The sequence below is a fragment of the Prorops nasuta genome, unplaced genomic scaffold (genome assembly GCF_024137725.1).
Source record: "Prorops nasuta isolate Cenicafe-Biocafe unplaced genomic scaffold, Cenicafe_Pnas_1.2 PNAS00015, whole genome shotgun sequence".
In the NCBI taxonomy this organism is placed as follows: Eukaryota; Metazoa; Arthropoda; class Insecta; order Hymenoptera; family Bethylidae; genus Prorops; species Prorops nasuta.
The window spans coordinates 2556948-2570195 of NW_027116812.1; the positions used below are offsets into that span (position 1 = coordinate 2556948).

The 13248-nt window shown below is 42.2% G+C and overlaps 1 protein-coding gene across 1 annotated transcript in view; it reads left to right on the forward strand.

Annotated features, from left to right (window-relative positions):
• Positions 1–13248, forward strand: part of LOC136779079 (discoidin domain-containing receptor 2-like) — a 61401-nt gene that overhangs the window by 29221 nt on the left and 18932 nt on the right. Inside the window, exon 2 of the mRNA XM_066736406.1 lies at positions 3870–4004. Within this exon, the coding sequence (XP_066592503.1) occupies positions 3914–4004 (91 nt within the window). The 5' untranslated portion in view covers positions 3870–3913. The remainder of the gene's footprint in view (positions 1–3869; positions 4005–13248) is intronic.

Here is a 13248-nt window from a genome sequence, read left to right on the forward strand (position 1 = left end):
TGGGAATTACAGCAACCTTACTTAGCCGAACTTAAGTAATTTATCCCCGCTACAATTTTACTCAGGCGCAAACTCAGCGAGGCATTAAGTCGAGTGATTCATTATTTTACAGGAGCGCTAGTCGAGTGCCGTGATGATAACTGTAATAGGCGCGCGAATTCGCCAAGAGTTTATAACCAGCAATTAACGGTACGTTAATGAAACTGGATCGCGCGATCGAAATATTAACACACGTCCATTTTGGTCCAAAACTCAATAATAACCGTATTTTCATAGGGATATTATTTGGATCATTAATATTAGAACGTATTGCTCTATATTTATATATACATGTGTGTGTGCATTTGGATAATAGAGAGTGCATATTAGTTTTGATAAAGTCACAATTATATCGATACAACGTCGAAACTAGAAATGGTGAAGCATCCTCATTTTAATTGGGACGCGATATTCTTCCTGAACGACCAGTTATTCCTGGATCTGTCCTTCGGGATTTTGCGCGCTCTCTTCGAGTACAGCAAGTTTTACCGACTCCATCCTACCTCCATAAAATCTGGAATGTATTTTGCAACGGCAGCAGGAAGAAATTGCCTCAGAGTCCTTGTCATTATCGTGAAAGTCCTTCGAAAGTCCTTTCAGCTCCCGAAAAATTTCGCGAAATCGTACTCGTTTGCTTCTAACAATGAAACTCTTTTCTTACGAGTCCCTCCATTCGTTTAAACTTCCAGCTGGCTCTACCGGGTCACGTCGAGCAACCAAACTGTCGAATCTCGTGATATATTTCCTTTCAATCGTGACGCCATGCATATATTTGTTAATCTGCATCCTATAATTTATATATTACAGTGAATTATACATATATAAATATACGCAATATGTGCTATACTCGAACAAGCGTGTCAATTAGCTAAAACGAATAAATTTCGATTCGTCGAGTAACAACATAATAATAGTTATAGTGTAAATAGAATTAAATAAACATTCGAGCAATTATTTATTCTTGTACAGTTAGTAATGTAAAATGAAGGATGTGGGGAGGGGAGAATTAATTTTAATAAAGTCTCTGGCGCTGTATTGACATTTTGCGCACGTAAGCAAGAGATGGCAAGCCGGCATTGTAGGATCAATATTGCTACATCCAGGAACCCTTTGACCAAGTCACTGTGTAGGCATTCAATGTAATCTACAATCTAGCTACACTACTAAATGTCTTGCTTCTAATACGCAATTAGTTCATTATAATAAGATAGAGAAGTCTTATTACGTTTATCCGATTATCAATTTCCTCTTCCTCCTTTGTCTCTCGATAACTATATTCTATTGAACGCAGAGATTGCCACTGTACACTTGCAAATAGCTTCAATAGACTTTAATTAACTAAATTTCTTCCATTTTTCTAAATTTCCATCCTTCCTTCTTCCAACTTACCCTCGTTCAATCCATGTACTGATATCTTGGCGTCTAATTTGTATTTTGCAAATATTACTAATTATCGTCATGCGAATGCAACGTATGTAGTTAAACTGGCGTACACCGTTCGTTAATGGTATTTGAGGAATGGCAGCTCGTATAGGTGAGCACTAATTAACGTCATGTCGATAACAGCGATAATGCCTCTGATACGCCAAGAAAGGAATACCCATGCGTACGCTTGATTCATTTGCGAAAGTATTAATTAACGGATTGTTGTTGATTAACTATAGTTCAAACGCATGAAAACTTCCAGTTAAGCGTAAAAGCTTAATAGTTAATCAAGATAAGCCACGATTTATTTCTTTTTTTTTCCACTCTTCATAAATTTCCTTTCGCAAGATAATTTCATTGTCCGGATATTGAATTTTATTCCTAAGGATCGTCGCTGCAGGAAGCGATCGATTTTTGAAATTGGTTATAGGAATAAAATATAATATATATATATAGTATATATTTTTCAGCGAGTTACAGCGGGTATTATTCCTTGAAAGTTTGCGCGTTATCTTTTGCGGCCAATTTGGCGGTGTTGGCCCACAGCGATGGAAAAGCTCGAACGTCATCGGAGCAGCCATATTTTCCAAGTGCTCGAGGCAGTGGACGAAAAAGAGAGCTTAATCGACTTAAAAGCGAGAATCTTCCTTTTTCTTGGCACGAAGCACAGTAGCCTGCGGTACGTGTGTCGACTGGAGAAACACGCAGAGACCAGCTCGTAATCGAGTCCCTGCCCAATTAGCCGAACCTCGCACCCCCAGCCCCAACCCCTAACGCTCCACCAGGCCGCGCCGCTGAGTGCAGCCTTGCTCCATTTTTACTACAAACGGAAATGACCCTTACGGTCACGCAAATCCCATTCCACCGAGGCAGACAAAAGAAAACTCATGCCAATTCCCCGATGGAAAGGAAATATTTACGTATAACTCACCTCGGAAACACGTACTATTCTACTCGATTAATTATTGCACGTGGTTTCATTCAACCGAATCTACTAGAATAAAATTATTCTTCATTAATTATACTTTTACTATTTGAACAGTGTTCCGCTCCTGGAATTCCTTTTTTTTTGCTTCTATATTTATATGTGTGCTCGCTATTTCAACATGCATCCCGATGCCTCTCCAAATTACTCACTTGGCTCGATTCCTGGGACAAATAAAACTTTCAGGTTTTTAGCCGAAGGTGGTTGGACGAAACTAAGTTCTGACCAATTACCTTCTTTTCTCTAAACGAAGTCGGATGGTTGACTGGCTGATCGTAATTTACGCCGTGCCATAGATTATCGCGTTAAGTGCTAACAAATTATTGAATTTTCCGGCTGAGCTCTGATCGGAGCTCTATGCCGAGTTCGCTTAGTTGCCATCGTTCACCTGATGGAACCGACTATATTTAATGAAGGATAAACTCACTCGCTCGATGTATAATGCACGCGCGAAGCTCGAACGAGCAACTATCATTATTATTCTCAAGATAAATTGATATATCCAAGAAAATTTGTCTCTTAATTATTTTAAATATATTATACAATTTAATAAAAAAATCTTTACGCAATATCGCTTGTTTTTATTACCCCCTATCACATTTCTGCACTTTTAAGTGATACTGCCTCGAACACCAAAAGAAATATTTTATCCTTTCTTTCTCATATCGGAGCAGGGGCGTATTATATATTTATACTGCTCATCCATTTTTAAAGGGCGATACAGTTTTCGGGTGAAGGAGGAAAAAAATTTCGACGAACGTTTATTTCGTCTAGCTACTATAGAGGATTTTATGAAATAGTCAGTTTTTACGTTTATATTGCTTGCGGCTCGTTTTTTATGCGTGGATTTAGCTATATATGTTACGGCATTTTCGAATACGAGTATAGCAAAGTGTTGTTCGACCAGGATATTAAAAAGATGTCTGTGATGTACATGTACTGTACATATACATATATAGGTATAAACTACACGTATAAGTATACTGCAGAGGGAAAATAATTCGCAGTAAGGCGAGAAAACGGGACAATTTTTTCGAAGACTCGGTGGCCCTTTCTCAACTCGGATATTGTTACCGAGAGATATTGTGCCCTGGCTGCTTGGGCTCTTCCGCCAGGATTTTTAGTCCTGCTCTTTTTAACCAGGCGTCGTTTTCCCTACTGTATAACAATATGAACTTTGCATAATAACGCGATACACCATTATTCCTTACACGTCTTTTACGGGCTGGTGTTCTTGATACTGAGAGAAGCGGCTCCGACTTTTCTCCATATATTTCATTCTCATCCGTTTCTGTCAGCTTAAATCTTCTCTTTCGCCTATAGCGAACCGCGCTAAATGTTGGAACAGCCAATAACTCATATTTCCCGAACGAACCGAGTGTACCACGGATTTAAAGAGCTTCCTTTTTTCTTTTTCCAGCCATTTGCCTCGTTCTCTCATGAAGTCACTGCTAGCCCGGAAACATGAAGACTGATCATCTGCCAATAATCGCCAGATTCTTCGCTTTGCTGGCGTTGCTCGGCCCAATCGGAAATGTCCGGACGTTCAGCATACGTAAGTCTTCCCCTCTTTTATCATCCTCCTCCTTCCGCTATATAATACCTTGGAAAAATAATGTTTTTAAAGACATGTAATTTCATTAGTCGCGGGGGAAAAGAAAATACGAGGATCGTAAATTGAGATGAGAGGGAAAATCAAATTTTGCAGGATATTGTTAAGATATCAAATGTTGTGTGTGGTGGGTGGGGGTCCACTAAAATTTATTGGGAAGGTATAAAAGTGGAGGAGTGGCGGAATTTGCAGCAGCTGCGTAAAATTGTAGAAAGGAGTTCGCCTCCCTGTAGGCCGTCAAATTTTTCATCGGGTTCAGGTGATCTCCGAGCTTTTATTTTCCCAGGCCAGAGAGTGGAGCGATGGGTATGCCACCAGTCACTGCTGTAATGACTCGCTATTTTCCACTAGCCCGAGGGATCAATTATTTTGAATCTAATGCGACAGGATAAATTGCATCTCGCTCGCCTGCCTGGAGAAATGACTTTGCCGAAAGAGGCTTGCCGAGCCGAGCCGAGCCGAAGCTTCCTTATCACGCTCTCATCACTGATCGACCGTATATATAGTCACTTTACAAATTGCCAATAAAGCATAAAGCAAAAATTCAACTTTCATTCTTTTCAGAAAACTCACTGATTGATCGAGTCAAATTTGTCTCATGATAATCTTGCCTTTTATCGGAGACGTTTTTCACTCGCGTCATTATCGCAATTTTTCTTCGCGCGATAAACTTGGATGCGGCCGGTCATTGTATTGGATTTCTCAAATCGGATTCCCGTCCGTAAGTTCAGTGTAGTTTCTGCATTTAGGATTGTCCGAGGAAATTGTAGGGTAGGTGTAAGAGTGGTAGCAACGCGAGAAGCAAAACAGGAATGGAGTTCCCACGATCGTGGGTATTAGCTCTGATAAAACTACCTGTCTCGGAGGCAACTTTTCAGGCTGCCGCCACTCTTTTCGCCAGTCGATTACCGTTGTGGTTTCGTCGAGATCGCGCAAAGTACTTACGAAGTTTTCCGTATTATCGATGTTTCCACGTTGCAACAAACTCGGAAGAATGCCCAGCCCCTTAGCAAAGTCCCCAGGATCTCCACCCCCCTCCCCAAAACTCGACAACTCACCACTGCTTCTAGCTCATCCTACAGCATTCGCGTTACCTGAAATCTCCTGTAACTTCACCAGTGCAATTCCAACGACAAGGCGATTTTCCTCGCCTGCTTCGTGTTTTCCCGTGTCGACTCTCTCCTCTCCTATATATAGGCACATGCATTATTTACGAACCCCCGCTGCCTCGAGCTTATTAAATATATGCCCAAAGTGTACTTTCTCACTTTACACCAAAGACCACTTTAAAGCTGCAGTACCCAGCTTACTCGGGCCAGAATTGAATTTCACCTTTTGCCTTAACTATTCCTATATATATATATATATATATAGTATAGCTGACCTTGCTACGAGTTATTAGCAAGTTTTTGCAATTACACGTGCGCTTGTAGATTCGTAGGACAGTTTTGGCTGGCAGATTGTGACTTTTCCGGGGAAGAAGTGGTCCGTTGGTGAGTGGTGGGATAGGGCACGGAGGATTAAAGGACACGGGACGGCCAAGGTGCTTAAAGCGTCTCGAGATGCCAGCCTGTGCCTGCACTTATCTTTGTGTAACTGTTTGCCCAACCACGAAGACAGACCATTTACCATAACGAGGGAATGGAAAGCTGTTGGTAGAACCCTTGGTCCGGGCAAATGCTCGCAACAATGGTATGCTATTCCGTCAACCCCTCTACTCGACCCCCACCCCCACTCCTCGTTACTTCTCCTTCGTCCTCCAACACCCTACCATTTTCAACCTGAAAACAACTCTTTTCACCAAAACTCTTTCGTCCTTCCAATTGATCCCCCCCCCCCCCTCCTTCTCTCTCTCTCTCTCTCTCTATATATATATATATATATATAGTATATACACATACTATATATCCAAGCCAATCACAATCCTATTCAATTTATCATATGAAGCATTTAGCACACTTGTTCTTTTCCTCTCTTCCCTGATTGAACAAAATTCGATTACCACGCACTCTCTTTCGACAAATAAGTGACTTTCCCTTAACGAACTCCCATGTATACTATCAGGAAGAAATAATTTCTGATATTTTTGCTCCGAATTTATGTATATATATGTTACATTGGTACGAGGATGATTTTAGCGACGGGAAGTTTGCATTGGTTGAGAAATTGGTCGTGCGATTGTCGCAGCTGTGATTCAACGAAAGATGACCAGGCTGCTCGGGTGACTACTGAAAGATGCATAAGGGTGACTACTGTCGGGCTGAAGCGATTACTCGGTATAGTATGTACCGAGCGTAACAGATGGTCCCGAATAGTCCCATACGTACAAAGCGAAAGCAATTCAAATGTTAGCCATCGTACACGACTTGCAAAAAAACGCACCACCGATATATGTATACGTACTATGCCGCTAATCAATTCGATGTTATTCGCTTTCACGAATCATTTCAGGCGACCAACCACGCTATCTCCTTTTATCGGTGCTTCGGACTAATCAATTTATCGCGTTTCGTCCACACGTACGACCCTTCAGAGGCCTTGAAAAGTTTTCTCGTTGCTTATCGCGTCCCGTTGGATCATCGTATTTGTATACGGTTCAAGATTAGGGGGGAGGGGAGGGGGTGGAAAAGGCTGGATGCTCGAGATATTTCCTCGAAAAGTTTTCCAGCGAGGAAAAGCCGTGGGCTTATGTTCCCCGTTTAATTTCCCCTCTACTTTATGATCTATACAGTTTCTTGCGCAATGGGGCTTCCCTGAGTCACGGCGAGGGACGCCTAACAGCGTTATAAGTTTGCGAACTGGGTCAATTTGGCCGGCACCGCGAGATATCCACACGTCGCTCTACTTTCTCCCTGATAACAAATTAGCCAAGTTCAATATTTGACTTGGTAATGATCCCAGCGTCCTCCGCGTTATACCATGAGAAGCTGCTTTATATCAGCGTGCGTGGAACCTGCTGCCAATGCTTACATCGTTAGCTGCTGTCGATCAAGCAAACTGTACAGCGTTGTTCTTTCGAATTTGTTGCTGCAACTTTGCTTTTTCAAGCCTGCCGAACGATCTACCCTTTAGTCAGGAGTGATACTCTGATGGATCCTTCTTTTTTTGCCATAGAAGCAAGAATAATTGTGAAAAAGGAAAATATACGGAAAGAGAGAAAGAGAGGGAGAGAGAGGGGGGAGCACGCTGCTAGAGAAATGGTGGATTAACCAGCGACAACACGACTAGAATGGGAGGAGACGACTTCTCCAAACTACTCTACATTTCAAATCCAGAGCGCAAGGGTCGTGGGAGGTGAGTAAAGGGGGCGAGAAGAGAATCGTCTTACGGAAAATGGGAAAAGGTCGATCATGGTGAATGTACGAGGTCGGGAATACGAAGGAAAAGGAATTTTACTTAAGGCTTCAAAGTCATCGTTCTGTAAAAAGATTCTGTCTATCAGAGCTCGTATATCGGGCACGAGAGAAAATTGAAATTTAATCGAATGCAAACGGAAAAGACGACCAAAGATTATCACCTCCTACACCTCGTCGTTCAATGCCAATACCAACGATTAACGTTACGTAATTTCTCAGCGAGAGACCAGAACAAATCTCGAATCGAGTAGGAGAATCAAAGAGGCTTGATCGATCGATTCAATTGTTTGGAATAAAATTGACGAGAGAATCGATGCTTGGAAATTGTTGATCAGGATTGAATGAAAGAGCGAAAGGTGAGAAGGTGCTGTCTCGCGGCGTTTTCGGTCTGTGAATTTTCAGCTGCTCGGATGAAGAGGGAAGGGGTGGGGGGAGATGGGAGAAGATAAAAGCGTCGACTTCCGCTCGTTGATTTCGCGTCCGGCAGAATCGAAATGGCGGATTTGAAATGCAGAGGAGCCCGCAGCTCGTCCGATTTCAAATCGTGTCGTCGGTTAATCTTCGATCCTTATCCGCTTCTTAGTTCTGAGGCAAGCCATTGTCTCCTCATTCAGCGTCTTAACGTCTCCCTACATTTTCACTATGGAACGGGGCAAACGCGGGGGATGATTATCCTTTCCAACTTTACCCATGTCTTATGCTATATCTCTCCATCTCTCTCATCCTTCTCCCCCCCCCCCCCCCCCCATCACAGTTACCAACTTTCCAGCTATGGAATATCTTTCACTCGCCTATCTTGCGCCCCCTCCCCCCTCCTCTTACCCTCTCTTACTCTTTCTATTTACTTTTTGTCATCCCTGAACTTTATCTCGAATCGAACCAGCCCTTGACATTGGACTCTTTGGAGTATAAGACAGCTATCGGAATTTATGAATAAAGAGACTTTTCAGGAATATCCAGAAAGTTAAATATATAACATAGCAACATTATACAGGTTCTATATATATATAACATTTGCTTCGGGAAGAATCTCGGTGGCACGCACCGATTCAGTTGGGCATTTTCAGCGTTGACGACCCGATGAAATAGGATTTATAGGAGTGGAAGGGAGACGAAAAGAGGATGAGGCCGATGAAAAGCATCTTCCGGATAACCGTATTCCTACTGCATTGTCTAGGATCAGCCAATTCGAAGTAATGAGACACAGTCGGTTGCGGAGAACAATCGACCTTCCGGTACGCGCTTCAGCTTCTATATCTGCCACCTTCTCTTTCGACCTCCTCCCCCCCCTCCCCGTTCATCCCTCAAATTCAACCCCTCTTACCCAGTACCCAAAAGGTTCCCTCAGCCACCCCCACGATCCTTCCACTTTAAGGAGCACGTCAATCCTCCCAAGTCTCCTTCTCCGCCCTCCTCCAGATGTAGAATGTACATAGTACGCATACTATATACGTATATACGTACGCTACATTCAGTCGATTCCCTTTCCAGCACTGCTCGCGCATCACTCCTGCTGACGTATATATCTTAACCGTTTCACAGTTCGCGGATTCATAATCAGAGCTCCAGTCTACGTTAACCACAAATTCGACTGGTCCATTGTTCCCTTCTAACCCACTGATTTGATCCGCGCTACTTTCCTTCCAATTATAAACGACGATGAAATTCTTCGATCCAGGAAGCAGCTTTTGCAGCGTTGCTAACGCCCTTCCACCCATTTTCACACGAGTTTTCAAACTTCCTTCTGGATATGCGATAGAAAAATATCCTTCTCACCTATCTTCGCTCCACTTTTTTCTTTCTTCCATCCGAAAGACTCTCTGTAAGATCTGGTTCGTTCCAAGTTAACCGTTTGCTTGTTAATGTGGCACAAAATTATTTCCGGAAGATTGCAATCTCCGTAGCGGTATTTGCCACAAACGCAGGTGTTCCGGCTTTACCGCTATTTCCAGCCTTATTTCCAAATACCAATAGCAGCTACAGCTTTAATTAAAGGACTTGATTAAAAAACTGCTTTTGCTGATTGCCGTTTATATGGAGAGAGGACTCTAATTTTTTATTCTCTTGCTTTTCATCAGATTTTTTTGGTTGCTTTTTTATGGTTTCATTGGCCCGGCTAACTATCACGAGTGAGAATAGAAATGGGCTCGATTAATGCACAGTTTAGAAGCGGATACGTTCCAACCCCACTGAGGAAAGTATCTTTCAGCCTGTAATTTGATTTTTGTTCGGCCTTGTGTGCTCGAGGATAACGAAATATGTTTCGTGGAGTAATAAAAAATCCTTTCAAGCAGTATCATGATGCTCGAGCGAATGAGGCACAGATTTCAGATTCATCGTGGAGGGGACGACGATTAAAAAATGTTTGCTCGCTCAAACCATATATTCTAGAGTATTTTTCTTAAAAGCCTGGAGAGCGTGCATGCTTAAGCATAATGCAGTGGTAATCATTGGGACAGGGCTGAGCAAATTTAGAATAAAATCGAGAGGAATTTATCTCTTACACGCAGAGACCCCTCTTCTTCAAACCCCAATGGGGAACGCGAGTGGCGAGATAAAAAGTGGATTCGCACAGATACCCACGTGGATTTGTTTAGCAGAATATTTTTAAGCAGCTATTTGTCTTACTAAATAAATTTGCTTTATCCACTAGCGTTGCGTTGCTCGGCATAAATTCGAACGGTGAACTATGTCGAGATGGATTTTTTTCAGGATAACACAAATGTATAATATATATATAGAATACAGTATATACGTGATTGGAATTTTAAGATAATTGTGTCGATTGCAGCAGAGATCGGTATTGTTAATTAAAGTGTTAATGTCTGTAACTGGCTTAGGAGGTTACACGTATTGAACTTCGGGTCATGATTGCCATCCTAGATAGCATGGAATATCTGTAAACTGCCTTTTCCTTCCAAATCGATGTTTCGTGCTTCAGTTAACAATGGAGGATAAGCCATCCTTAATTTATTATAGAAATTAAATGATTAAATAGCAATTGTAAAAAGTCTTATTGCTCTTTTTATCAAAGATTAAATATTAATCTTTGTAGAGAGATCTATCCATGAAACAATCCATGTAATAGACTGTATTTCCAAGATTTTCTTTTTATGCTCCGAACTGATAAGGGTTTATGGGTTATTAAATAAAAGCTTATCGCTACTTATTTCTGTTTTGCGACATCTGAGCTTGGGGTCAGGGCCGGGTAACGGTCACAGAGGGAATTCTAGGTGGTCCTGCTCTGGAAACTCGTTAAAAAGCACAGCTCGCCTCATTTGCACTCCTTTAGTCTGGAGGGGGGGGGGGGTATGCAGAAGTTTCTTAACGTGCCGGGTCTGTCGAGTAATTCGGGACACCGTGGAATGAGTTTTATTGCAGTTGCGATACCAATGAACCGGAACACCCACTTTTTCTCCTGATTCAAACACGACTGCACTCGAAACTCGTGCAGTTTTATCACCTCGTTCGGTCATCTAATTAATAAAGCACGAATTACTCCGGATTCAATTAACAAATTCGGAAATGACAGCATAATTGTTCTCGCAGACTATTTATTTTGATAGATATAGAGGCCGGGGGAAGGGCGATGGGAATGGGCTCTCGTGTCGATTGGTCCTTAATATCCCGATGAAAATAAGTCGAGGAGGGAGGCTGAAAAGCAGCTTATGGCCGTTTCGGCGAACATGATAGTGCATGGCGATAAGCCCCTGGCCTACTTTTTCCCAACGTCCATTTTGTAACTTGGCGATTTATGGTGTACGGAACACGGAGCACGTAAATTCGTGCCTCTATTTCGTGGCTAGTGCTGCTACAACCTGGCCGGAAACGGTGCGTGAGATTACGAGGGTTCTGCCGGACAAAATCTCGCGCAGACCCGAAACTGCATTCTGCAAACACGAGGCATGCAAGCAGCTCCAAATTGCTGTCGGCCACCACTGAACAAGCAAGACTTACCAGATTGCATAAATTCGCATCTAGAAATATGACGCTTGCCAAAAATTCTCCTCTGGATAAAGTTCCCTCGTTAAATAATTAATTTACGTCATCGATAATAACCGAAGTTTCACCCCAAAATCTCCAATAAATTCATTAAAGCCATTAATTTTATAGTCGCTCCGGTAACTGGCTTGGGACAAAGGTTTGCCAGCTCCAGAAAATCTTTAATATTAAAGTATCGATTCTCGCGCGGGTCACTCGAGGTTGGCCCAAAGGATAGCGCCGCATTACACAAGTTTTTATTCAGCGTTAATACTTAAATCCGCCCAGGTTTAATAATCCTCGAGCTTCTGAAAACTCCTACTTTAATTCCTTCACGTTTAACCGCAAAAATTCCATGAGTTTTTCCATGAAAGGTATCAGCATGTTTGAAAAGCTTTGCCAAGCAGTAATATCATTGCAGCGTGCATGCAATTTCATGGACATAATAATGGATAATAATGGCGATTACAGGAAGATTAATAGTTACAATCAAGTAGATTTTTCAATGCTGGTTCCTCTATCCGCTTGAAGGGAACGTATCAAAGTGCTTCCAGCTATTTCACTATAAAGCCAACCCATTCGTTATGAACACCGCTTTATAATAACGCAATGCGAACGATTTCTTTTCACCTATCTTCGCCATAATCGCCTGGAAAAACCAAAGCACCTGCAGAAAATATATTAATATCATTGAAAGAAAAAAAATGTTCCTCGTCTAACCCGAAGCCTCCTATAAAGAAATCCAGTGTGAAATTATAAATTCAAATCGCATACACGTTATTCGTACAAGCTTGCATATGTATAACGCGATAAATTTTATCCCGGCAGAGAAGCGCATCTCTTTGAACGAATATAATAAGTACCTACTACAGATTTTTCGCGAGGACATTTTGAATAAAACAGGAATAATCCTGCTTCTCGGTTAATCCGTTCCAGTCCTCCGTGTGCAGAACGATGGAACGAAAAAAATATATTTTGCTATACGTGAGCAGGATTTTCTATTGTGTTCATCGATATCCCATCGAGTATTGACAGTTCGAGCCAGCTAAGAAATTCACTAGACACATCCATTTACCAAGTAAAATATGGCTTGGTAGCGTGATAACTTTCAGCTGTGCACGACTTCGATACATCCAACCAAAATACGCCACTCCCTATATATATATATATACTGTATATGTATACACACAGAAAAGCAAGGTGCACTTGTTTCTGTGTTCTTCGAGAAGCTCGGTCATCGCACAGTGCCACGCAGTGCCTGTCTTCAGCCTTGAACGAATGGGTTCGTGTGTTTCGTGTTAACATCGTGCAAATACAGTCACGACAGATTTCAACGCTGCCCAGCACGAAAATGTCCTCGAATTGCCACGGGATTAATGATGACGAAACCCACTCGGGTTACGACCAACTTTTGTCCACTCGTGGCTTCGGGAAGCCCAACGAGACAGTACCCCCCCCCCCCCCTTCCCACCTAATCATCCCCCAAATACTTTGACCCTCCACCCCTACCTATATGCATTATACACATCCCTCTGTATCGTTTTATATCGACAATCGCAAGGATTATTTATATAAAATAAAAATTCTCTTTTGATTCTTATAGCAAAGAGTTTAAACAATCGAATGCAATTTATTCGCTCTCGTTATTGTTTACAAGACTGACACGATTGGCCGAAAGAACGAAAGGTCCGTGCAATTCAGTGGTATTCGAGTTGGGTCGAAGGATTATTGCGTTGGCAGCTGACGTATTCCCAGGTTAGCGAAGGGGTGAGGGGGGATGAAATGGGGAGGAGGTTAAGGGGTAAAGAGACATTCGATGTTCGCGCATGAAGCACCTCGTTTGGCTAACT